The 25,649-nt window shown below is 38.3% G+C and overlaps 1 protein-coding gene across 3 annotated transcripts in view; it reads left to right on the plus strand.

Annotated features, from left to right (window-relative positions):
- Window positions 1-8,923: 8,923 nt before the first annotated feature.
- Window positions 8,924-25,649, plus strand: part of NUDT9 (nudix hydrolase 9) — a 49,391-nt gene continuing 32,665 nt past the window's right edge. The window contains exons 1-3 of one of the 3 annotated variants that reach the window (XM_037132386.2): window positions 8,924-9,059; window positions 22,074-22,313; window positions 24,842-24,937. In XM_037132386.2, the coding sequence (XP_036988281.2) occupies window positions 22,117-22,313; window positions 24,842-24,937 (293 nt within the window). In that variant the 5' untranslated portion in view covers window positions 8,924-9,059; window positions 22,074-22,116. Of the gene's footprint in view, window positions 9,333-22,073; window positions 22,314-24,841; window positions 24,938-25,649 lie in introns of all 3 variants that reach the window. The other 2 variants (XM_037132384.2, XM_037132385.2) reach the window with 2 other exon arrangements.

Consider the following 25,649-nt stretch of genomic DNA (forward strand, 5'->3'; position numbering starts at 1 on the left):
AGAGAAGGGGTTGTACAATGTTACCAAATGGACTTCCCCTTTTCTGGGGGTCCCCCTGTACTAGGTTCACCTTGCCCTTCGCTGGGGAACTATAGCTCTCCATATCAGAGACTGGTGAAAAGGAAAAGAATTATTTATTCAAAAGTCATACAGACTTAAGAGTAATGACTTAATGTCTTCATGAAAATCCCAAAGCCCCTTAAAACACCCACAAACACACACAGTCCTTCCTCACCCCTCCCCCTTTGCCTGGTCCAGGGTACTATATCTCAGGGAAAGAAATAGAAGTCCGTGGCTCTTCTATTTCTGGTTCTTCCCAGTAATCCGTGCTCAGCTGGTAGGCCTCCCTCAGTTTCCAGCACCATCAGCTGTGTCACCAGGATCTCCAGTTCTTAATCCAAACCCACATGGCACCTTCTCATGGCCCACGAGCAAGAGTCCTTTCACTCATTTCCTTCCTGCAGCATCTCTCCTGCATTCTTCCAAACTGCTAAGAGAAAGGTCTGCATCACTGCTACATCTTGCTTTCCAGCTTCCTAAGCTGCGTGGTTTTTCTTGTCATGGCTGCTGGCCTGGGTTTAAATCCCAGCACCAACCTTCCTCTGCAGCCCCATTTCTGACTCCTCCCACAATTGGCTACACCTGCTAGCATTCCTGTATTTTTTCCAACTTTTCTGGGCTGCCATAGTAAGTCCAGGCAGGCATGGACCCTTGGTGTGGAGTGAATCATCTCCAAGCTCTCACCAGGCTCTGTAGGCAGGTGACCTCCCAGTTACATCCTGGGTGGAAGTCACTCCCATCCCACTGGCTCAAAGAATGGCCACAACTATCTATGAAACCAGTTAAAGGTTACAGATATGTTAAATGACTGTTCTAGAGGTTATCTGCAAAACTATTGCTATGCAAAACAACTCTCAATGGCCCTGCTCCATGTGTCCCATCCCCCAGTTCAGACTATAGGGTGAGGACATCCCATATTTTTAATATTTCCTGGACACCCTGAGTTCTGGACTCCATTACAAATCCTTCTTTTGGGGTTCCCCAGCTGCACCATCTCACACTCCCACAATTGTCATGAATATAATAGCTTCCTCTTTGGGGAACAAACCTCCAAAGAGGCATTGTTCCTCTTTCTTAGTGGTGGAGCTATAAAGTACAATTTTTACCTAGAATTTTACCATCACCTAGATTCTACAATTAATGTTTACTATGTCACTTTTTTTTAAGTCATTCATTCATTTATTGTTAGCTTTTTAAAATCTGCAGACATAAGACTGGCACACACTTATGCTCAGGATTTAATGGTAAAATCTAAATGTGTTATAGGTACAATAAAACATAAAAACTATATACTTACACACTACTTGAATGTGGATTCCTTGAAGTGACTACCAGTACTTTGTCTATTTTCCCAAATAGACTGGCACGTATAAATCGAGGGTGTTTGTGGATGTGATGGGCCGACACTCAATCTCCTGGACTGAGAAGGGAGGGGGACAAATGGCCAGCATCTTGGGTCTCATGAATGAACCCTGGTCTCTGCTTCAGCCTACCCTTAACCATGATGGGAAAAGCTTGATGGCATGAATGGGGAATCCCGTCCGATGTTTCCTTCAGAGGGAAGAAAATTGGGGTTATTCTCAGAATTGGTGGACAATGCCTATATGGGGCTGATTTGGACTTAGGGGAAGAATATGGCCTGGAGTTCCCTCACTCTGTCACAGGGATACTACGACATTATCTACATTTTCCTAGCTCTTTAAACTCATGATCTGGAGTTTTATTTTTCTGTGCACTGGTATGGTACTTTTAACTTATCCCCTCATTAAACATGAATGTCCCACTTTGGACATTGTTTCCTAAAAATCCTAGCTCAAATCTGCAAAGGGAATTCCAGCTTTCTGATAAGGTTTTGAATGCTGCACACATAATCTCAATAAACACTTTACCAGTGAAACCTGTGTTGAGACTGGGTAGAGACTTGGCTACTAAAGATATTTACATTTGAAAAGGGCACATGGATTCTAAAATGGGAGGAGGGATTTCTTCACAGAAAGAATAAACTTCTTTTAATTTATAATTTGCCATTTAATTTGTGTTTGCCCAGTGGCGTAGGTCAAGTGGTTGAATCGGTGAGCTAGCAGTCTGCCAAATCCTGTTAGCAAGCTATACAAAAACACAGATTAGTCAACTACATTCAAATCATTTTTCTGTACCAAAAGGAACGTTCTTTCGGAGCACTGCTTTATTTAGGAGTGCAGCTTTCTTGTGTGCACACCACAATCGCCTAAGCGCCTGCTCTAAAGAGTTGTGCCATTTTACATTCTCACGGTATTTTGTGTTGATCTTTTCCCCTCTACCCCCGTTAACTTTAGGTGAAAATGACCTACCTGTTCCTTTTGATAAAATCAAGTTAACTCTTAAAAATGAACAAATAAATAAACAAGTTAATGTATTCAATAGATGCCCTACCCGAACTAGTAACAAATGAAATGCACAGACACTCCAATAGACAGAATCAACGGCAGGTGGGAAGATAGGGAGAATGATGCGGGTATCTCCAGATAGCGCTTGCACTCCTTGCATCATTGCTACTGTACACAGTAGTTTTGATCTGACATTAACCCATGTTTCTAACTCCTTTTTCTAGCAATATATATTGATGAGAGGTTATGTATGCAACCTTATGGAATTCACAAAAAGGGAAAATTACTGACTTAAAATGTGAAAACAAAATGTCCGTTTTTTTTAACTAGTTGTTAAACAAGCTAACTTTGTTTCTTTCACATAACAACTAACAGAACATTAATGAAAACTTTGGAAAGTACTTATTTTCAATTACAAAACAACATCATTGAAAATCTTTTTCATGTAATACCTAGTAACATCTGCAAATATTGTCCTTGAACAACTTTCTTTGTTATTAAAAACTGGAGAGTCAAGAAAACCTTCTTTTTCATAAACGTTCTGTTGTAGGGTTTGGGTTTTTTTTGCGTGGCGGGGGCGGTGCTTTGTGAACATCCTGATCATGTCATCAGCTCCATCCTGTAATGCTGATTGCATTCAGGACATGCTTGGGTCTTTGTACAATAAACTGAGTTTGATTCTTTGTTCCTGCTTTGCTGATGCAAGCTAATCAATACATTACAGATATATTTATTATTCAGCTACAAATGAACTATAACTTTGCGAAGGCAGTTAGTGCATGAACTATTGCATAGAGCGTGGGTTGGGAAGATTCTTAGGGAAACCTGTGCAGGTAGTTGTATATTGCTTTGAATAGCTCTGTAGCTGTACTAGCAGATTCCCTAAGGAAGGGAGGGGGTTGAGAAGAGAGAATTTGATTTACTGAGCACTTGTATGTGCCAAGTATCCTGCAAAATGGTTTGCATAAAGGTTTTTATCTTTCTCTCCACTTTTTGCCTAATTGACTCCCTTTTCCCCTTCAGATGTCATCTCTAGTATTCTTAAGTGGAGCTTTCCCAAACTTGAACAAATCTCCCTATCATAATTCTCAGAGCACCAGGAACCCCCCTTCATAACACCGATTTCAGTTGCAACTTGACATTTATTTGTGTGATTATTTCTAATGTTTGTTTCCCCAAGTAGCCTGTAGATTCATGAAGGTGGTGCTCTTGATTGGTTTTGCTCATCATTGTACTACAGCAGCAACCACAGTGCTTACATACATCAGGTGTTTAATAAATATTTACTGAATGAATGCATGGTTAAGAATTTGAGATTATAGTCAGACAGACCTAAAGCTGTAGTAGGCTGAGTAATGACCCCACAGAAAATCAGGCCCTAAACCCTGCAATCTGTAAATGTTACCTAATGAGGGAAAGGGGCCTTTGTAGATGGTACTAAGGATCCGGAGATGGTGAGATTATCTATACTGGTGATCATTAAATGAAATCACAAGTGTCCTTATAAGAGAGTCAGTGGAATTGACTCAAACAGAAAAGGGGAAGGCAGTGTGACCTTTGGGAGTGCTGCCAAGAGCTGTGGCCACAAGCCACAGCCTCCAAAAGCTGGAAGAGGTAAAAAAAGGATGGTCCCCAAGAACCTTTAGAAGGAGCGTGGTCCTGATGACAACTTGATTTGACAAGAGAAACTGAATTATCATCTGGTCTCTGGAACTGTGAGAGAATAAATTTCTATTGTTTTACACCAAGTTTGCAGTAAGTTGTTTCAGCAGCCCTGAGAGATGCATACACCTGACTTTACAAATTATTGGGTAGGCTGTGTAATCTTGGGCAAGTCATTTACTTTATGGGAGTCTGCATCCTCATCTCTAAAGTAGGGACAATATATAAGCCCTCTTGGGGCTATTGTCAGGATTAAATGTGGTAGTATGTGTAATATGCATAGCAAATACAAGCTCCCATGGTTTAAATGCTTGAAAAGCACAGTTGTTACAATTTTGTAAGACATTGGCAAAAGTTATCTTCTTTAATTCTCATAGCTCTTATGATGTTGAGTACCATATCCCTTCACTTTACAGGTGAAGGAATAGGCTTAGGGAAGTTAAATAATTTGGCCAAATTACATGGTCAAGATAAAAATATTGAGAATAATACTTTTCAAATTTTTTTTTTACATTCTGTATATTGTAATGCCCTGGGTCACCCCAACCATTGACATAATAGTTTCAGTGTTTCAAGGGGAAGAACAAATATGAATTAGAACAAAGAAGTGACTGTCAAATGGGAATTCTGAGTCTCTAGTACAGAATTAATCTTGAAACCCAGGATTAATCTTGTTAAGTGAGACAGAGTTTTGTCCTTCAACATGAAGCAAATGTCCTTCAGAATGCATTTGCTTATTAAGAAACACAACTGGTGGGTATGTAGTGTCCCATGATCGAAAGAACAAAGATGTAAACAAAATCTTTGCCATAAAGGAACAGAAAGAAGGAAGCTGGTTACTTCTGATCCAGAGGATTATGGGAAAGAACAGATGACAGTAGTGGAGGGGAGTGTTCAGAATCTACAATAGTTAACCAGACTTTCCATTCTAACCCCTGCCCCATTGTTGTTTATCCAGTTCTGTTAGATTATCTACCTCTGTACATTGTGAGGAATGAGGTTTGGAGGGCTATTAATGGCTTTTCATTGCACTTGTGATATACTCTTAATTCCTTACCATGGCCTAGAAAACCTTTAATGATTTGGCTCTTGTGCAGAGATTTTTGTGTAAAATAAACCCAACTACAGTACCTCAGCCAGACTAGAGCTTATTTTCTCAGTCCAGAAGCAGGTCATCAGGACTGGTACTGGTACTTGAGCACGTCATAAAAGACTCAGGCTTCTGCCTTCTATTCTGCCACCTATATGTGTAGCTTTTGTCTTTGTGGTTTCAATATGCCTGGTCCTTGTCTAGAATTTGTGCCCTCATTTCAAGCAGAAATAAAGGAGGGAGGAGAAATGGCAAAGGATTAATAGTTCCTGCCAAATAAGCCAGTCTCTTTTCACCAGAAAAATAATAGCCTTCCTAGAGACCCACAGAAGTATGCTTTTACTTTCATCTTAGGATGACCAACCAGGGAGGGTCAATGGCCCCTTTAGCTTTAGGGAGCACAGGGAGATAAATTTTTAACTGGACACATTTCTACATATATGGCATAGGAGAAGGGAGAATGGCTAAATTGGTATCGGGAAGCAGCGAGTTATGTCCATGGTACTTCATCGCAGATCAGGATTCCCCCAGTTTTCTACAATACTATAAGCACATTGACCTTTCTGTTCCCAGATTGTGGCCAAGCTCCTTCCTGCCTCAGAGATTTTGCATTTACAGTCCTCTCAGCCTAGAATGCTTTTTCCCCAGCTTTCCAATGGCTGGCAGCTTCATGTCTTTAGGTATCTCTCAAATGTGACCTCCCCAAGAAAAATCTTCTCTGTCACTCTTCCCCTATAATCCAAAGTAGTCACTCCTCCTTCAGTTATTCTTTTCCACCAAAAATTGTCTGTTTCCTTCATAGCACTTCTCCTAATCTGCAATTCCTAGTATACTTATTTATACTTGATGTCCCTCCCCTAGAAAGCAAGCTTCGTGAGATCGGGACCTTGTCAATCTTGTTCACAACTGTGTTCCTGACACTTAGGGTGGTGCTTGGTAAATAGTAAGTAATCAGTGAATATTTGTTGTATAAGGAAATAAGTGGGAAAAGGGGGAAATGGTTAGAATTCTTAGATACTTTTATTTTTACCACATCTATTAATTCCAGTAATCCCATACACTGCTTTTCTACTTAAAAATATTTATTTCTCAGCATCTTTTACTCGTATCACCAAGTATTTTAAGATGCCCTTAAAATTACATGTGGTTCCTAAATAAAAATAAAATAAAATTAAAAACGAAAGCTTTCACTTAAGTTCCAATGACATCCACTTAATTTGGGATGTAAATGGACAGCTATATGAAACAGTAAATATCCGAGATGGCATTTCAGTTCTGCCTACAAGTGGGCTGCAGCACATTGAATTCTAGCCGACCTGGAAGTACAGTTCCTCAGGGGAGGAATCCAGGAGACCCCATTGTCTGCACTGGTGCAATTCCAAAGCCATGGAATTGGTTTTCTTTGCATAGTTGTGGGTCCTTAAATTAAGTGCCCTCCAGCCTCCCTTAAAGAATGCAGAGTTAGAACACGTGGGCTCAAAGAACTTCCCATGAAAACTCCTTCCTGTTTCTCCCATTCTTTGATCAAACATTTTGTGACTCAATGTCTTATTCCTCTCCTCTCTAATGACTAATTTATGAACAGACCCTAGAAAGAGCCAAATTTTTAAGAGAACCTGCCTTTGAGAACAATATTTATCTGGCCAGGGGAAGCCAAATCCAGATTTTTTTTTTAAAGCAAGCACATTTTAATAATGTACTTCACCACCCAAAAGAATTGTTAGAGCTGGATATTAGGTAAAGCTGTAGACACATTTTATTCAGTAACATTACTGCATGAACTGAATTCAACTTCCCTGAAACAGAAGGCTGGAGACTACTTCAAAACAGAGGAATGTACTAAAGAAAAGGCACTGAGGGGTGTTAAGAGGGTGAGTGCGTGATCCACGTGAGTCAGCCATCTGAGTTTTTAGTCGGAGCTCATTAGATGTCAATGTAAGAAAAGTCCAAACCTGTAAGAATTTTTATGAGTTTGTTTGAATCAAACTGGTGAGAATTGCCAGAAAGCAAAATCTCAACAGACTGAGAAAATGCTCTAGAAAATGGCAGTTTTATCATTTATTTTATTAATTAGCATCAAAGAAGGAGGTGTTAGTTACATGAAATCCATTGGTGGTAGAGTACGGAGGCTGCAGAAAGCAAAGTAGGGGAAATATTTGAGATCGGATAAAAAGTAAAATGATGGACACACACTTCTTTTACAGTTATGGGTATAGGATAGTTAACCGTCAACAATTAACATAACAATAACAATGAGGAAATCTGCGGTCTTTGGTGTGGTGGTTATGTTTTGAGAGGTCAGAATAAAGGCAGTTACTCTGATATTCCAAAGGTATGTCACCAGGCTCACTTATGGTGAAGACAAACCTTTGTCAGGGAAGATTCCAGCCTAGGACATGACTATTTTGCCATTATAGTTTAGTTGTAAAGTTTTAATTTCAAACCATCCTATGTGTTTACTTTGGCCTCTGAGTTTATCAGGCTACCACGCAGCCTCCCCTTGAGCTTGTCAGGTGTAGTACATGGCCCCTTTTTGTTTACATGAAGGAGAAAGAAATTTCTATCTTAAAAAAAAAAATCAATCTTGAGAGCCAGAAACAGAAACACCAATCCTTGTATATGTCCCAATGGGGACAGAATCTGCAACCTTGGAGTATCTGGACAATGCTCTAACCAACTGAGCTTCCTGGCCACGGAACAAATTTGTATGTTTATGGCAGGAGGCAGTCGTGCAAGTTAAAGAACGGCACCCACTGAAGTTAGGCCTTTATGCTTCCACAGGGACTGGGAGCTAGCACATAGGATATATCCCTGAATATCTGCATTTCAAAGAAAAGGGCTCTAAAATAAAAGTCTTTGAGAAAACAGTTCTGGTTGGCACTTGTACGTCACCAAGGGCAAAGATTTATAGCTGGAAGCTTTCTGAGGCTTATTTGCTTATCACCAGATTTTGCTTGCAACAGACAATAAATTCTCCTGGCAGTGTTGAGCTTTTCTATGCTAGAACTGTAAGTGGGGGGTGGGAGAGGTGGGGCCTTGGGGATCATCCTAGGGACAAAACCTTAAGCAGCTAAAAGCCTTGGTCAAGTCTCCTGGTGCAGCGGTTCAGATGGAGTCTTTATATAACCAGGGTTTTCTGCAGTCTTCAGAACTGTACTCCTTAACATTTGATTAACCTTTTAAAATGGTGAAAGTTTCATAACGTCTGTGTCTATACCACACCACCGTTACATCGCATTATGTACTTAAATACTTGTCATGGTAATAATATAAATATTATGTTTCGGGCAGTTTGGATTTCCAAATTCCAGTTTGGCAAATTTTTGCCTTAAATTCTCTGGGTGTTGTTTGTTCCTGCTCCAGGCTGCATGTCTAATTCACAGCTGGTAGACCAGGCAAAGCCTTGCGAAAAGTTGCAGCTTCAGCAAACAACTTGGTAAAAAAGAAAGAGAAAAACTCCGCTGATTGTTTGTATCTGTTGCCTACCTCCTTTTACTGTAACTTTTCACTCAGATATGACCAGGACACGGTGGGTTGAACACATCAGCTGTTTATAACCCTTCCTGCTTAATAAAACAGGGTAACAATCTCCTCCTCCACTCCTCCCTTCCTTCCTCTTTCTTCCTTCTTCCAGTTCCTCCCCTATTTGCCCCCCAAACGCCTGCGCAGACTGAGAGGTCTAAGGACGCACGCGCTAAGAAGCCCGTACCGTCTTTGCTTTGCGGCGTAGCCGTAAAGCACCGTCACGTACGGGGGACGTCTCCGACCAGTGTCGCTGTTCTCACGGAGGCTGGGGCTAGGCACTTCGAGGGCCGTGGCTGCTCCGGCTGTATTCACCGCACTGGGGAAGTCTCCGGACTGTTATTTTGGGAGCGGTCCCGGTCCGTGTGTTTATGAGATTAGACCTGGCTACGCCCTCTTGGGAATGGGAGGGCGGCCGGGTCCTAATGCTCGCTAGATCCCCGGGGCTCTGGGCTGTGGGGCGGGCGGAGGCGGCGGCTCAAGCCAAGAGCGACTTTGCTTCCTGAAGCCGTCCGCGGGGCGCTGATGGCCGGACGCATCCTGGGAAAGACTTTAGCCACCGTGTCTCTCTCTGTGGCCTTGGCCTATGTGACTGTCAAATCCTCGGGCTTTCGCAGCATTCCGGAGTGCAGGTATTTCTCCTCCTAGTGCTGCCTCCTGCTTAATCCTTCTGTGGCGGGTGGGTACCAGCTTCCGGTCCGGCGGATTCTGTAGACTTTGCTTGCATCTCTGATGTTTATATTCATTAACGTGCCCGCTTTCAGAAGGCTTAGAATGTTTTATCTCCCTTTTGAAGAAAACCAGTGATAGTGACCTTTTTTGATCTCTCGTATTGACATTTGCCATTCTCCATAAGTCACCAACATTATTGTCTCCAGAGAGTTTCAATAGCACTTAATTGGATGTGGTGTTGTCCCATGCCATTTTCTTCTGGTGAATACTTAAAACATTATTAAAGTTAATGTATGTACATAATTTTAAGATGTGTACAGTGTAAATGATGTAAAATGAAAAGTGTAAGTTGTCATTCTTCCTATGAACCTCAGTGTAGATAACGTACGTATTAACAACCTCTTTTTCTTGATTTGTCAATTCTGGATACGTTTAGGGATTATGGTAGTTCTATTTTACCCCGCTTCCTACATTTATTTTCCACTTTTCAGGTTTTTATTCTCTGAGTCCACTGTTCAGGAAGCACGGTGGTGACTGAATTACTCATTCAAACTTAAGGCCTGTGCTTTCTGTTAGTCATCTTTTCAATGGAATTGTAAATTTTGACAAGAACCTTTTCTTTCTCTAATTACTCTCTTTAATAGCAGCCTTTCCTTATTTTATGGACATAGCAGGTCTTTTGAATCTATAAACATGATCATGTAATAAAAAATTACCTTCTATTTCCTGAATTATCTATCTTTTTTTGGGTCAGTGGTTTTGTTATTTCTTGGTCTTTTTCCATAGTTTTTTTCTCAAACATCTGGTGGACACCGATTATCCTTTTATATATATATATATTTTTTATCCTTTTATATTTTGATGTATGCAGATAATAAGCATTGTATTCTCTAAATGGGAGGACTGATTGAATATTGGCACCATATACCAGAGCGTCTAGACTGAAAGTTTTCAGTTGACTGTGTGAGCAGGTGGACAGGCTGGCACCCCTTTTCTGCAGACTTTACACTAGTGGAGCAACTTCTTTGCTGAGCATAGCTGCCTTAACTTTATTTCCTCAGTGTGAATTGTAGAGATATTAAGCCTACATTTCTACTCTGTTCTCTAAGAGCAGTATTCACAATAGAAAATGTAGGTCTTCATTTTCTTTAACTTTTGGCTTTATCCTGAGGGCAGAGAAAACTGTTCCTAACTTTTTGTTTGAAGGGTAGAGGGGGAGGACAACTAATTCCCATGGTGGTTGTCCTGCTGTCCAATTAGGACATTTGAGCCCACTTATTTCAAGCTTGGAACCTCTCAGGGTTTTCTTGTAGGAATGGCATCTCTTCCTCACCCTTTTGTGCATATTCTCAAATATAACTTACTCTGCTTTGCAGGTCAGTATGTTTCCACCTACTTTCTACCTTTCTGAAATTGGTTTAAATCTCTCATTCACTGGTGGCGTTTTATTCTGTCATTTGCTGTGGATGTTGTTACCTTTTATACATCTATCTATCTCTCTCTTCAGTGGCATTTGGGGAGGGCAGGAATAAACATCTGTGCTCTCTGGAAGTCACTAATGCTTTTTTTGATAGATGCCAGTAGAACAATATAAAATTGCTTTGCAGTTATTTTTCATTTTTATAATGCTGGGGACTTGAGATGAAGCAGGTTATATCTAAAACCAGTGACTGCTTACTGGCTTAGAAGAAAAAGCCAAAGTTAAGCCAATAAGTATGCATTCAGTAACTGGTGTATTATATTGCAAGGTGTCCCGGAAGAGGCAAAATAAATTTATTATCAAGAATTTTGCTGTCCTTCAATAATTTGAGTAAATCCAGAAAGTTGGTTTTTGTGATTTGACTAGAAAGTTGCAAATGCCTATTTTCTAGGGAAAAAAGTGATAGTAGGTAAAGATATAGCGAATGCTTCCAAATTTGCCATCAAGATCTATCAGCAATATGTGGAGAATGGTGTTTATTTTATTCCTATGAGCACATGAATACATGTATGAGCCAAAAATGAAATCGAGATAGTACAGTATAATCCTAAGAGACTGAATTTGGACTCAGTTTGCCTGGGATTGGATCCTGATTCTGCTCAGTTTTGTGACCTTGATAAATTTCATGAATTTCTCTGGGCCTTAGTGATCTTATTTCTAAAATAAGGACAGTAGTACCTAATGTTGGAGTCGTGAGGATCGAATGAGCTAATGTAGCATAAAAACAGTGTCTTGCACATAGCATGTGCCACATACATGTAGTTATCACTATCATTGCATATTTGCTTTATTTCAAAATACCACATCAGTATTGCATTTCCTTAAGTTTGTCTGTTTTAGGGACTGGTTTTTGCTTTGCAAAATGAGCTTTAGCAGCTACTAAATTCCCATTGGCATGGTCAAATACATTTTTTGTAGCTATTCAGTAATCCAATAAAAGAACCTAGGTTGTATATGCGTGTATTATATATATGCTTGTTCTGATCCCTTTCAGTGTTTCACATTTAAGCAGCACATAAAAACAGCATATATAAGTACTTCTTAATGTGGTAAGATACATAGTTTTTGAATTTTGCTCTTTTTTTGCAAAAAATTTTTTGGAAAAGTAAACAATCAGGTATGTAAGTTTATCTTGTCAGAGTGGGTAGCAGATTTGTGGAATTACACATGCTTATCGCTAAACTACACAGAACAGAGGCTCATTCTTAAAAAAACATTTTTGGTACTTGGTTAGGATAGAGTGGCATAAGATCAGTTTTCCTGTTGGGCATATTAATAATACCTTTGACTTTTTTCTTATCCAATTCTTAAACTATGAAAAATAACTCTAATTTTATAATAGAATTCAGTTAGAGACTGAGTTTCTGTATTTAAAATTTTGCTTTTCTGAACATACATACCTGAAATCTATTTGCACACATACATTGCATTTATGTTCATTTAAAAAAATTTTTTTAAATATATTTCATTGATTATGCCATTACAGTTGTTCTATTCCCCCCTTCATTCCCCTCCACCCTGCAACCCCTTCCCCCACCGTTCCCCGCCTTTAGTTCATGACCACGTTTCTCAAGTTCTTTAGATTCTATATTTCCCATATTATTCTTGCCCTCCCCCTATTTTCTACCTACCATCTGTGCTTCTTATTTTCTGTACCTTCTCCCCCCTTCTCCTCCCACTCCCCTGTTGCTAACTCTCCATGTGATCTTCATTTCTATGTTTCTGCTCCTGATCTAGCTGTCCTCTTAGTTTGCTTTTGTTTTAGGTGTGGTTGTTAAGAACTGTGAGTTTGCTGTCCTTTCACTGTTCATGTTTTTTATCTTCTTTTTCTTAGGTAAGTCCCTTTAACATTTCATAGAATAAGGGCTTGGTGATGATGAACTCCTTGAATTTGATCTTATCTGAGAAGCACTTTATCTGCCCTTCCATTCTAAATGAAAACTTTGCTGGATAGAGCAATCTTGGATGTAGGTCTTTGGATTTCATGACTTGGAATACCTCTTTCCAGCCCCTTCTTGCCTGTAAGGTCTTTTTTGAGAAATCAGTTGACATTCTGATGGGAGTTCCTTTGTAGGTGACTGTCCCCTTCTCTCTTGCTGCTTCTAGGATTCTCTCCTTCATTTTAATCTTGGCTAATGTAATGATGATGTGCCTTGGTGTGTTCCTTCTTGGGTTCACCTTGTTTGGGACTCTCTTGAGCTTCCTGGATTTCCTGGAAGTCTATTTCCTTTGCCAGATTGGGGAAGTTCTCCTTTATTATTTGTTCAGATAAGTTTTCCACTTGTGGCTGTTCCTCTTCCCCTTCTGGTACCCTTATAATTCAGATGTTGGGATGTCCTGAAGGTTCCTAAGCCTCCCCTCATTTTTTTGAATTCTTGTTTCTTCATCCTTTTCTGTTTGGTCATTTTTTTCTTCCTTCTGGTCCACTCCTTTGATTTGAGTCCCAGTCTCCTTTCCATTACTGTTGGTTTCCTGTGCATTTTCCTTCATTTCACTTAGTGTAGCCTTCATTTTTTCATCTAATTTGTGACTAAAATCAACCAGTTGTCCGAGCATCCTGATCACCAGTGTTTTGAACTGTGCATCTGAAAGTTTAGCTATTTCTTCATTGCTTAGATTTATGGGCTCTGGGGCTCTGAGTTGTTCTTGAGCCATGTTTTGATCTGTTTGCGCCTGTTACCTATGAGGAATGGAGCCTCTAGATGTTCACCAGGGCGGGGCTACCCAGGTCGCTGGTTTGTGATGCTGTATGTGGGGGTGGGGTCAGAAAGGGACAATGGCAGTCCCCTCTGCCGCTTCCTGCTGCTGGGTCCTGCGTGGTCCTGGGGCCTTTGTGGTCCATCTCACTGCTAGCTCCTTCACCAGTTTATTGGTTTGGCTGAAGGGTTCGTTGTTGTCAGACTTCCATATAGTTCAATTTTCTGTGGTTTGGCTGAGTTTTTGTTGCTAAAACTTTGTTGATTTTAAACTTGGTTGTGCAAGAAGGCGCAGTGTGTCCACCTACTCCTGCCTCCATCTTGGCGGAAGTCCTTACGTTCATTTTCATTTAGTATGGGTTTAGGACTTATTTTGGTGTTCATTATTTGGATTTCCAAAACTAGGGCAACTTAGGTAAGCAAAAATCATTATAATATGAAAACAGTGACTCTACTACTTTTAATAAAATTAGTCATATGTCATATACTGTTCTCCTATCCTGTACTTTGAAGAGCCCCTCTGTGATCATTAACTTTTTTTTATCTGTGAGTCGTTTCCTGGTTATTGGGTGTTTGATAATACCTTACAGATGTAAACTGATTGCCAAATGAAATAGTTGTTTCAAAGTCTTTAAGTTGGATGAGAGGGAACAGCTTGAATTCCACATAAAGGTATTGACAAACAAGAATAGGAAGGAATTAAGCCAGTTAAGAATTAGAAAAGACAGTCTGGCAGTTTCTCACAAGACTTACCATAACAGTCCAGCAATCTCCCTCTTTGGTATTTACCCAAAGAATTGAAAACTTAATGTCCACACAGAAATTTGTACACTGATGTTTATACCTACTTTATAATTGCTGGAACTTGGAAGCAATCAGGATGTTCTTCAGGAGATGTATAGATAAACAAACTGTTACACCTGGACAATGAAATATTGTGCAGCTCTAAAAAAAGACATAGAGGAAGCTTAGGTGCATATTACTAAATGAAAGGAACCAATTTGAAAAGGCTACATACTTACAATATCAACCATATGACATTCTGGAAAAGGCAAAATAAAGACAATAAAAATATTTCTGGCTTCCAAGAGTTGGGGGGCAGGTAGGAATGAACTGGTGGAGCTCAGAGGATTTTGTGGGGCAGTGAAACTACTCTGTATGATACTCTAATGGCTGACACATATCCGACGTATAACACCAAGAGTAAATCTTAATGTTAACCATGGACTTTGTGTGATAATGATGTGTTAAGGTAGGTACATCTGTTGAAACAAATGTACCCCTCTGGCAGGGCATGTTCATAGTGGAGGAGGTGCTGTGTGTATTGGGGTAGGGGCTAGGGGTATATAGGAACTCTGTACTTTGCAGTCAATTTGGCTGTGAACTTATATCTGCTCCACAAAATAAAGTCTATTTTTTTAAATTTAATTTATTTATCTTTAGAGGGGAAGGGAAGGAGAGAGGGAAAGAAATATCAATGTATGGTTGCCTCTCATGCATCCCCTGCTGGGAACTGGCCTGCAACCCAGGCATGTGCCCTGACTGGGAATCAAACCGCGATACTCTGGTTCGCAGGCCCGCACTAAATCCACTGAGCTACACCAGCCAGGGCTAAAGTCTGTTTTTAAAAAAAGTGCAGGCGAACCTTGGCTACTTTCTTCAATTCACAGAGACAGGCACATGGAAAATACAAAACTATTGCTCTTGTTAAAAAAAAGGTTGACAAGGCCAAGAAAAGGTAGTGTTTCAAGAATGGGTGATTTGAGTGTCAGAGGATTAAGGGAGGTCTTGGAAAGGTTTTGATGAAGGCTTCTAATATTTTTGCCAAAATCATCCCCTATGATCTGTGAAGATAAAAAGAAAAGTGAAGATTGTTGTACTATGCAGTTATACAAGTTTGTTGAAAGCAGGATAATATTTAACTAATTTTTTTTCTAAGACAGTATGTGTGTGTGTGTACTTGGTTATAACCTAGCTTATTTAAATAATGTAAAATTTATTTTTGTAATTTTAAATGTCATTTTTTAAAGATGAAGCCACAAACTCCTTTCCACTAATTAAAATGGAATTTTGGTCTCTACTTACATGGACGTTTTCTGTTACCTTCAGGGAAGGACCTCCTGTATCTATGATTTGCCAGGCATTATGCCAGACACAGCATATTATGCTGTGTTGAACTGCAATACATATGGTCCCAGTTCTGTTTGCTTAAAATCAGATGGAACCCTAATGTAAAATCACAATTGTGGTAATTCCATGAAAAGTATAATGGAGCTCTAATAGCATGTAGTATGGGGTACTTATTTCTCCTAGGGAATTAGGGAGGAAGACTATCCCGAGGAAGTGAACTTTGAACTGATACGAAGATGGGTGTAGGTGAGCTAGGTGGAGGAGGAAGTAAATAGGATATAGGCAAAAAGAATAGCATGTGTCTTCCTGTGTCGGGAAGGAACATGGGAGCTTTAATGCACAGACAGGTAAGCATGGCAAAATTACAAAGGGGTGAGGAGGAGTGTGGTAGGGAGTTCTTGTAGGTCAGGTTAAGAATTTTGATATTTTTTAAAGGTAATTTCTTCATGCAAATACAATTACATAAATTGACCAAATACATAAATATGATCATTCATACCTCCTTTTATTAGGTGCGTGTGAGTAAGCTTTTTTCTTTTTTTGCTTTCTTTCTTCTATTTCGTATCCCTTCTTCCATCCTTCTTCCCTTTTCTCCTTCTCCCCTTCTCTGCCACCCTCCTTTCCTGCCTCACTTTTGGCTTCCCTCTTTCCATTTTCTTTTCCCTCAACTTCCTTTTCCCATCTCCTTTCCTTTCTCCCCCTTCTTTTCCCTTCCCCTTCTCTGTTTCCTTTTCCCTTCCCTTTTCCTCACCTCTTCCCTTTTTCTTCTTCCCATATCTCCACTGTATTCTCTAATCCATGTTTAGAAACTGATGATATAGATCTTTTTAAATTTTCCTCATGCTCATATAATAAATAGTATAGATATTTGTAGTAGGCTGAATAATGGCCTCCTTTTTACATGCCCACATTTTGATCCCTGAAACCTGTGCATATATTGCCATACATGGCAAAAGACATTTTATAGATATGATTAGGATTAAGGACTTTGAGAAGAGGAGAGTATCCAGGACTGTTTAGGTCAGCCCAGTTTAATCACAAGTCTTTAAAAATGGAGAAATGTTCCCAGCTGTGGTCAGAGAGGGCTGTAACTACTGAACAAGGGTCAGAGAAAGATGTGGTTGTTGCTGGCTTTGAGGATGAAAGCCAGCGAACATGAACCACAGAATGGGGGTAGCCTCCAGAAGCTGGGAAAGGCACAGAAATGAATTCTTTAGAACGTTGGAAAGAATTCAGCCCTGTCAATATGGCATGTTGATTTTAACCCAGTGGGACCTATATGTGATTCCTAACCTACAAAATTACAGTAAGTTTGTATTGCATTTTTATTGAGGTATAACCAACATACCACTTTTAGGTGTACAGCATGATTCAGTATTCATATATATTGCAATATTCATATATATTGCAAAATGATCATCACAAGTCTAGTTAACATCTGTCACCAAAGAGTTATAGAATTTTTTTTCTTATGATAGGAACTTTTTAGAGTTACTGTATTAGCAACTTTCAAATATGCAATACAGTATTATTCACGATGGTGGCCAAGCTGTACATTATATCCCCATGACTTATTTTATAGCTGGAAGTTAATACTTTATGACTCCTTTTACTTATTTTGTAGCCATCCATTGCCCCCTTCAATCTCACCTCTGGCAATTACCAATCTTTTCTCTATATGAGCTTGGGGTTTTTTGTTTGCTTGTTTTCTTAGATTTCATATATAAGTGAGATCATGTAGTATTTATCCTTCTCTGTCTGACTTATTTTAGCATAATGCCCGTAAAGTCTATCTATGTTATGGCAAATGGCAAGATTTCATTTTTGATGGTCAAATCATACTCTGTTGTGTATGGAATATTTTCTGTATGCATTTATCCATTGATAGATACTTAGGTTGTTTCTATATCTTGGCTATTGTAAATAATGCTTCAGTGAAAATGGGGTTGGGTATACCTTTTCAAATCAGTGTAAATACCTACACATGAAATTGCTGGATCATATGGTAGTTGCATTTGCAGTTTTTTGAGGAACCTCCATAGTGTTTTCCATACCTTCTGTACCAAATTACATTTCTACTAACAATGTACAAGGGTTCCCTTTTCTCCATATCCTTGCCATCACTTGTTATTTCTTGTGTTTTGATAATAGCCATTCTTACAGGTGTGAGGTGATACCTCTCTTCATTTTGATTCGCATTTCCCTGATGAGTGATATTGAGTAACTTTCACGTATATGTTGTCCATCTGTAGGTCTTCTTTGGAAAAATGTCATGAAATTTTCCTTGTATGTTTTCTTCTAAGAGTTATATTTTCAGGTCTCATGTTTGGATTTTGGATCCATTTTGAGTTAATGTTTGTATATACTGTCAGGTAAGGGTCTGTCTTCAACCATGTGCTTGTGGATATCTAACTTTCTCAGCACCCTTTGTTGAAAAGACTATCTTTCCCCATTGAATGATATTGGCATCACTGTCGAAAAGCATATGACTGTATATGTTAGGGTTTGTGCCTGGGCTTTCTGTTCTATTCCATTGGTCCATATGTCTTTATTCTGGTACTACACTGTTCTCATTACTATAGCTTTGTAGTAAGTTTTAAATCAAGAATTGAGAGCCCTCCAACTTTGTTTTTCTTTTTCAAGAAAAGAAATAACCATTGTTTTGGTTATTTAGGGTCCCTTGTTCCTGATCTTAGAGGAAAAGCATTCAGTCTTTCATCATCAAACCAAAAAGATGTGGGCTTTTTGTGTATCAGCCTTTATTATATTGAGATAGTTTCCTTTTATTCTTAGTTTGTTGAATGTGCTTATCATGATAAGGAGTTGAAATTTGATCAAGACTTTCCACATCAATTGAGATGATCATTTGTTTCTTCATTCTCTTTAAGTGGTGTATTAAATTGATTGATTTTTGTATGTTAAACTACCTTTGCACTCCAGGAATAAATCCCATTTAGTCATGGTGTATAATACTTTTTTTAAAATAATACTTTTAATATAATGTTGAATTCTCTTTGCTATTACTTTGTTGAGGATTTTTGCAATTGACATGCATCTGGGGATATTGGTCTGTAATATTCTGGTTGTGTCTCTGCCTAGTTTTAATATCAAGTTAATAATGCTACGTAGAAAGAACTTGGATATATTTCCTCCTCTTCAGTATTCAGAAGAGTTTGAGGAATGTTGATTCTTCTTTAAATGTTTAGTAGAATTTACCAGTGAAACTATGTGGTCCTGAGCTTTTCTTTGTTGGAAGGAAATAATTAAGGTTTTTGTATCACTTTTTAAAAAATTTTATGTATTTTTAAAATTTTATTGATTATGCCCTTACAGTTCTATTTCTCCCTTCATTCTCCACCTTGCACCCGCTCCCCCACCATTCCCCCCTTTAGTTATGACCACGTGTCTCAAGCTCTTTATATTCTATATTTCCTATACTATTCTTGCCCTCCCCCCTATCTATTTTCTACCTACCATCTATGCTTCTTATTTTCTGTACCTCCTCCTCCCACTCCCCTGTTGCTAACTCTCCATGTGATCTTCATTTCTATGGTTCTGCTCCTGATCTAGCTGTCCTCTTAGTTTGCTTTTGTTTTAGGTGTGGGTGTTAAGAACTGTGAGTTTGCTGTCCTTTCACTGTTCATGTTTTTTTAACTTCTTTTTCTTAGATAAGTCCCTTTAACATTTCATATAATAAGGGCTTGGTGATGATGAACTCCTTGAATTTGATCTTATCTGAGAAGCACTTTATCTGCCCTTCCATTCTAAATGAAAGCTTTGCTGGATAGAGCAATCTTGGATGTAGGTCTTTGGATTTCATGACTTGGAATACCTCTTTCCAGCCCCTTCTTGCCTGTAAGGTCTCTTTTGAGAAATCAGTTGACATTCTGATGGGAGGTCCTTTTTAGGTGACTGTCCCCTTATCTCTTGCTGCTTCTAGGATTCTCTCCTTCATTTTAATCTTGGCTAATGTAATGATGATGTGCCTTGGTGTGTTTCTTTTTGGGTCCACCTTGTTTGGGACTCTCTGAGCTTCCTGGATTTCCTGGAAGTCTATTTCCTTTGCCAGATTGGGGAAGTTCTCCTTTATTATTTGTTCAAATAAGTTTTCCACTTGTGGCTGTTCCTCTTCCCCTTCTGGTACCCCTATAATTCGGATGTTGGAGCATTTAAAGATGTCCTGAAAGTTCCTAAGCCTCCCCACATTTTTTTGAATTCTTGTTTCTTCTTTTTTTCTTTCTCTCTCTTTTTTTAAGATTTATTTATTTATCTTTAGAGGGGAAGGAGAGAGGGAGAGAAACATCAATGTATGGTTGCCTCTAGTGCATCCCCTGCTGGGAACTGGCCTGCAGGGAACTGGCCTGCAACCCAAACATGTGCCTTGACTGGGAATCGAACCGCGATCCTCTGGTTCGCAGGCCCATGCTCAATCCACTGAGCTACACAAGCCAGGGTTGAATTCTTGTTTCTTCATTCTTTTCTGTTTGGTCATTTTTTTCTTCCTTCTGGTCCACTCCCTTGATTTGAGTCCCAGTTTCCTTTCCATCACTATTGGTTTCCTGTGCATTTCCATTCATTTCAATTAGTTTAGCCTTCATATGTTCCTCTGATTTGTGGCTAAAATCAACCAGTTGTCTGAGCATCCTGATCACCAGCGTTTTGAACTGTGCCTCTGATAGGTTGGCTATTTCTTGGTTGCTTAGAGTTATGGGCTCTGGGACTTTGAGTTCTTCTTGAGCCACGTTTGGTCTGTTTGCGCCCATTACCTATGAGGAGTGGAGCCTTAGGTGTTCACCAGGGTGGGGCCACCCAGGTCGCTGGGTTGTGATGCTGTATGTGGGGATGGGGTCAAAGCGGGGCAATGGCAGTCCCCTCTGCTGCTTCCCACTGCTGGGGCCTGCACGGTCTGTCTCACTGCTTGCTCCTTCGCTGTTTTATCTGCACACAAATGTGTGACCGCGGTCAGCCTGCCACGTTGCGCCCTCACTGGGTCTGCCCGTCCCAGCCCCACGCCTGGGATCCACCAACTGCTGACCGTGGGCCTGGGTCGTCTGGCTGAGTTTTCCTGCACAACCCTGCTCTGCAAGCCACTGGCTCCGCCCCTCTTACCAGTCTAGCTGAAGGGTTCCTTGTTGTCGGACTTCGGTAGTTTAATTTTCTGTGTTATGGCTGCGTATTTGTTTTACTAAAACTTTGTTGTCTTTAAACTTGATTGTGGGAGAAGGCAGAGTGTTTCCACCTACGCCTCCATCTTGGCAGAAGTGTTTATATCACTTTTTAAAATTATTTATACAACCCTATTCAAATTTTACCACTTGTCCTGAAATTTTATTTTCCTTTATGGTTCAGGAACCGATCCAGGATCACTGATTGCACTTAGTGATATTTTCCTATCTCTTTAGTCTCCATCTATATGTAAGAGCTCATCTAAGTTCATCTTTCATGACCTTACCAGTTTAGAGTGAAGATTTTTATTCTGTAAGATGTCCTTTACCAGAGTATGTTCTGTGGTTTCTTATGCCTAGACTCTGGTAAGATACTCTTGTAAGGAATATGTCAGAAGTGATCATGTAGTTCTCAGTGTGTGGTATCAGGAGGCATGTGATAGCAACTTATTTCATTATTCCATCAAGTTGGTGTTGTCCCATTGACTGTTTGTCTCAAGAAAGGCAGGTTGGTATTGGGAGAGCAGGGGCAGGGAGCTGGGGCTGTCATCAGTTTACCATGTTCTCAAAATTTCCTTTTCTACTTTAGATGTCCTAATTTAGGGTCGTTAGGAATTTTAATCTTTATTTTCAGAATAATGGGAGGGAGGAGACATGAAAAATTGTTAATGCTGTGAGATAAAGGTTAAGGCTCAGTCGTTTTTTTTGTCTGTTATCTAATTATTTCGGATTTATGCCTCTTAATTTTACTCTGAAGTTTACTCTAAAGTTTGTATATTTATCAGACCCTTATAACAGTCTATTTCTATTTTCCAGTTATTTTTTTGTGTGCTATTTTTGCCATACATTTTACACATGTACTGTTAGACTGTAGAAACGTATTCCTTCATGCAGGCTTAAATAGTCTTCTACATTTGTTTTTGTGGTTGAATTTTTATGACAAACTTTCCTTCCCCAACTTTTGTGCTAATCAAAGTTAAACTTCTGTTCTTTTTTTCTCCAGTAAAAGAAATTCATTGTAGTTTCCAATTAATAAGGTTTAGCAATATTTTCCAAATTTTCATATTTGAAAATAATCTTTCACAGATGTTGGGCATATATATTAATATGCCTCAAGTTTGAATTTTAACTCTTTGAAATGGAAAAGTATGTTTTTGGTTTTTGAATTAGGTTTTTTACTGTTTTCTGTTTTGGTTCTTATTTAAATATTCTTTTTTATTCCCCTTCCAGAAATTCACTTTCATCCTGTGGATTTCATCTTAACTCCACAATCATGTCTGCTTCTAATGGTGCCAAAGAGAATTCCCACAACAAGGCTAGGACATCTCCTTACCCAGGTTCAAAAGTTCAACGCAGCCAGGTTCCTAATGAGAAAGTAGGCTGGCTTGTTGAGTGGCAAGACTATAATCCTGTGGAATACACTGCACTCTCTGTCTTGGCCGGACCTAGGTGGGCAGATCCTCAGATCAGGTGAGTAAATTAGCTGGCATTAGTTGGGTGTAAGACTTTTACAGAAAGTAATGGTAAATCATTTGTAAATTATTATTTTGACAACTGAAATATTTTTATCTAGTGCTTGATTTTGTTATAACTTAGTTTCCATATTTGCTTGAACTCTTGCCAAAGCTAGACAGTCCATTTTCTTTTATTCTTTTGGGGGTTTAGGATGATTATTTCAAATGGGTATATTTATTTTGCTAGGGAGTTTCTTGTTTTTTGAAATGACAAGTGGAACATCTTTTGTGGTTGTTTTCCAACATAGCTGGACTTGTATTTGAAATACTGAAAATATTTTTCAAATTACTAAGAACAGGATGATGAAAAAATTAGACTGGTGTGAAAAAATAGAAAAGGGATTGATAAAAGACAGAAAGAGGAAGACAAAAATAGCAAGCAAAAATGCTTTGACTAAAGTCATTAAAGTGCTGCATTGATTTGCATTTTTTATTTATATTCCTTTTAATAAATATAGTGTACTACCTATGAGCTAGGCACTGTACTAAATGTTTTATAAACATTATTTTATTTTATTATAAGTATTCTGAAAGGCAAACAGGGTTGTTATTTGTACTTCATAGAAAAACAAAACACAAAAAATGGAAGCTCTGTAAGTTTGTCCTTTGCACATGGTCACAGAGTTAGTAGATAGGATAGCTTGGACTTGAACTCATTTTTACTCTAGAATTTGTGCTCTTAAATACTCTGCTGTTAAACTGCCTAGTTTTAGAACCATTGTGTAAGTTTCATTTAACTGGGTAAATTTATTGTAAATCATAGTGCTTTTAAGACATTATTTAGTCAGTTAAGTAAAACATTTCACTAGTTGGATAGATCCAGTATTAGTTCATTGGTTATTAAACTTTATCACGGACTTATTCCTGTCACTTGATTTTGCCCCACAGTGCCCTTATTTTATCTGAAGATGTGTTTGTAACTTAATGATAGTGCTTGGATTGTTAATTAATAATGAAGTTAAACTGTGAGGAAATTACTACCTTTAAATGTTCCATTTCCCCCACGTTAGAGGATGTACATATTTATATAATTATAAATGTACATTATGCACAATTACAATTAATGACATTGGCAGAGGTGCTATATTAGAGTAAATAGAGGAAGATTGAATATGTTTTCTTTTTATTCAGTTTTTAAAATTTAAATATGTATCACCATCTAAATCAAGCTTTATTACAACATTAATGCTTTAATTATAATTACGTTTGTGCTGTTTTATTTTATAGGTGAATTTCTGGATTCCCAAGAGCATTGTAATTCTGGTTTTATAATTTCATGACTTTAATCATTTAATTATCTTTATTTGTGTGTTAGATGGAAGATTGGTTAGCAGTCTTGAGAGAATGTATAGATTATTCAAATTGGAAATTATTCCCAAAACAGAGCACAGATATTTCTATGCTCAATTTCTGGAGTTAAGGCAAGAAAAAAGTGAAACATGTCAGAATTATCCATGAACTATCCAGTGCTATACAGCTCTTTATTCACTTACAGTGCAGTTATATCAGTGATTTCATAAGGGTGAGGAAAACAGTTTATTTATGTCTGTTTTAAGAATATTTTTATTGGTCTAACAAATGCAGAAAAGTGCATATTTTTTAAGTGTGCAGGTACAGTCGAGTAAAATTTTATGTTTATATAGCTCTGTAACTAATACCCAGATTAAGATCTAGAATATTGTCAGCAAATTATATCTATTTTAATTTACTTATGTGTATTATGAAGTTTGTGGGCTAAATTCACTGTTTTGTGGGTTTACTTTGATAAAAATTATAATCAGTGTACATTTGAAGAAATTAAAATTACTTTGAGATAGTAGAAACATCAAGATATCAGAAGGAAGATAGCTGAAGGGTTCCTTGTTGTCGGACTTCGGTAGTTTAATTTTCTGTGTTATGGCTGCGTATTTGTTTTACTAAAACTTTGTTGTCTTTAAACTTGGTTGTGGGAGAAGGCAGAGTGTTTCCACCTACGCCTCCATCTTGGCAGAAGTGTTTATATCACTTTTTAAAATTATTTATACAACCCTATTCAAATTTTACCACTTGTCCTGAAATTTTATTTTCCTTTATGGTTCAGGAACCGATCCAGGATCACTGATTGCACTTAGTGATATTTTCATATCTCTTTAGTCTCCATCTATATGTAAGAGCTTATTTTTGGAACCCCAAAATAAAAACTGATAATTGACATAATTTGCCTGCAGACAATTCCTTCTTGCTAATAATAATATAAACTTTTTGTAGTATGTGGGAGGAAGTCTAGTTCTTCTGCCTTTATTTCTTTCCAGAAGGGTTATATACCTATCCTTAGGGTGTTTTGGTTAACAGATTTTTTTTCTGAGAAACTATTTTGAAGGAGTGAAATGGATATGTAAATTAAAACTAAGCCTTAAAATTTTTAGTTTCAGGGGCACAACAGATTAACTGACATTATTAGTTGGTCGTATTGACCATTATTTCTTATTGGTATTCTCATTTCAGTGAAAGTACCTTTTCTCCCAAGTTTAATGAAAAAGATGGGCATGTTGAGAGAAAGAGCCAGAATGGCCTGTATGAGATTGAAAATGGAAGACCTAGGTAGGTACTGGGAGTGGAACATCCTACAATAATGGGTCTTCAAAAGGTAGAAACTATAAGTAACACTTACTGAGTGCTCGTATTTGCAAGACATTGTACAAGAGTATTTATATATATGATGTAATTAATTCGTCACAATAAGTGTGGGTAGATATTTCTAGTTCCATTTATAGATAAAGAGAGAGGATGTAAGCAATTGCATATATTTCATAAGTGGCAGAGGCAGGATTTGAATGCATCTTTTGGTAACCCCACCTTGAAATAGAAACAATCAATTGATTATGTTAACAGAGAAAGGAATGAAAATTGTATGTTAAGTATTTGTTTATTAAATGTGATAATTCCTTAAATAAGAATTGTCCAAACATAAAAGCAAAGCTAAAAATAACTCAGTGATATAATACCAAGAATTTTCTGTAGTTTTAGAAATGATTTTAACTACATAACTCTAAAAATTTACTCTAACTCTTCCATTTTCCTTAAGAAGACATTATAAAAGTTTGAAAGAAATGTAAAAATTAGCATGCCCCAAATAAAACAAAGGAAGGCCCACAGATTGGTAACCATGGTTCTTATCTTGTAAAGATGTTGCAATTTATTTTCTTAGTTCCTCTGGGAGAAGGAAATTGATGGTACTCATCTCACTGCAGTCTGGTCATTTAGGTGCTAACTTCTTTCTTTGTTGATAACTTATTTACCTTTCTGTGTTATT

The sequence above is a fragment of the Artibeus jamaicensis genome, unplaced genomic scaffold (genome assembly GCF_021234435.1).
Source record: "Artibeus jamaicensis isolate MK-2021 breed Jamaican fruit bat unplaced genomic scaffold, CSHL_Jam_final contig_452, whole genome shotgun sequence".
NCBI lineage: Eukaryota > Metazoa > Chordata > Mammalia > Chiroptera > Phyllostomidae > Artibeus > Artibeus jamaicensis.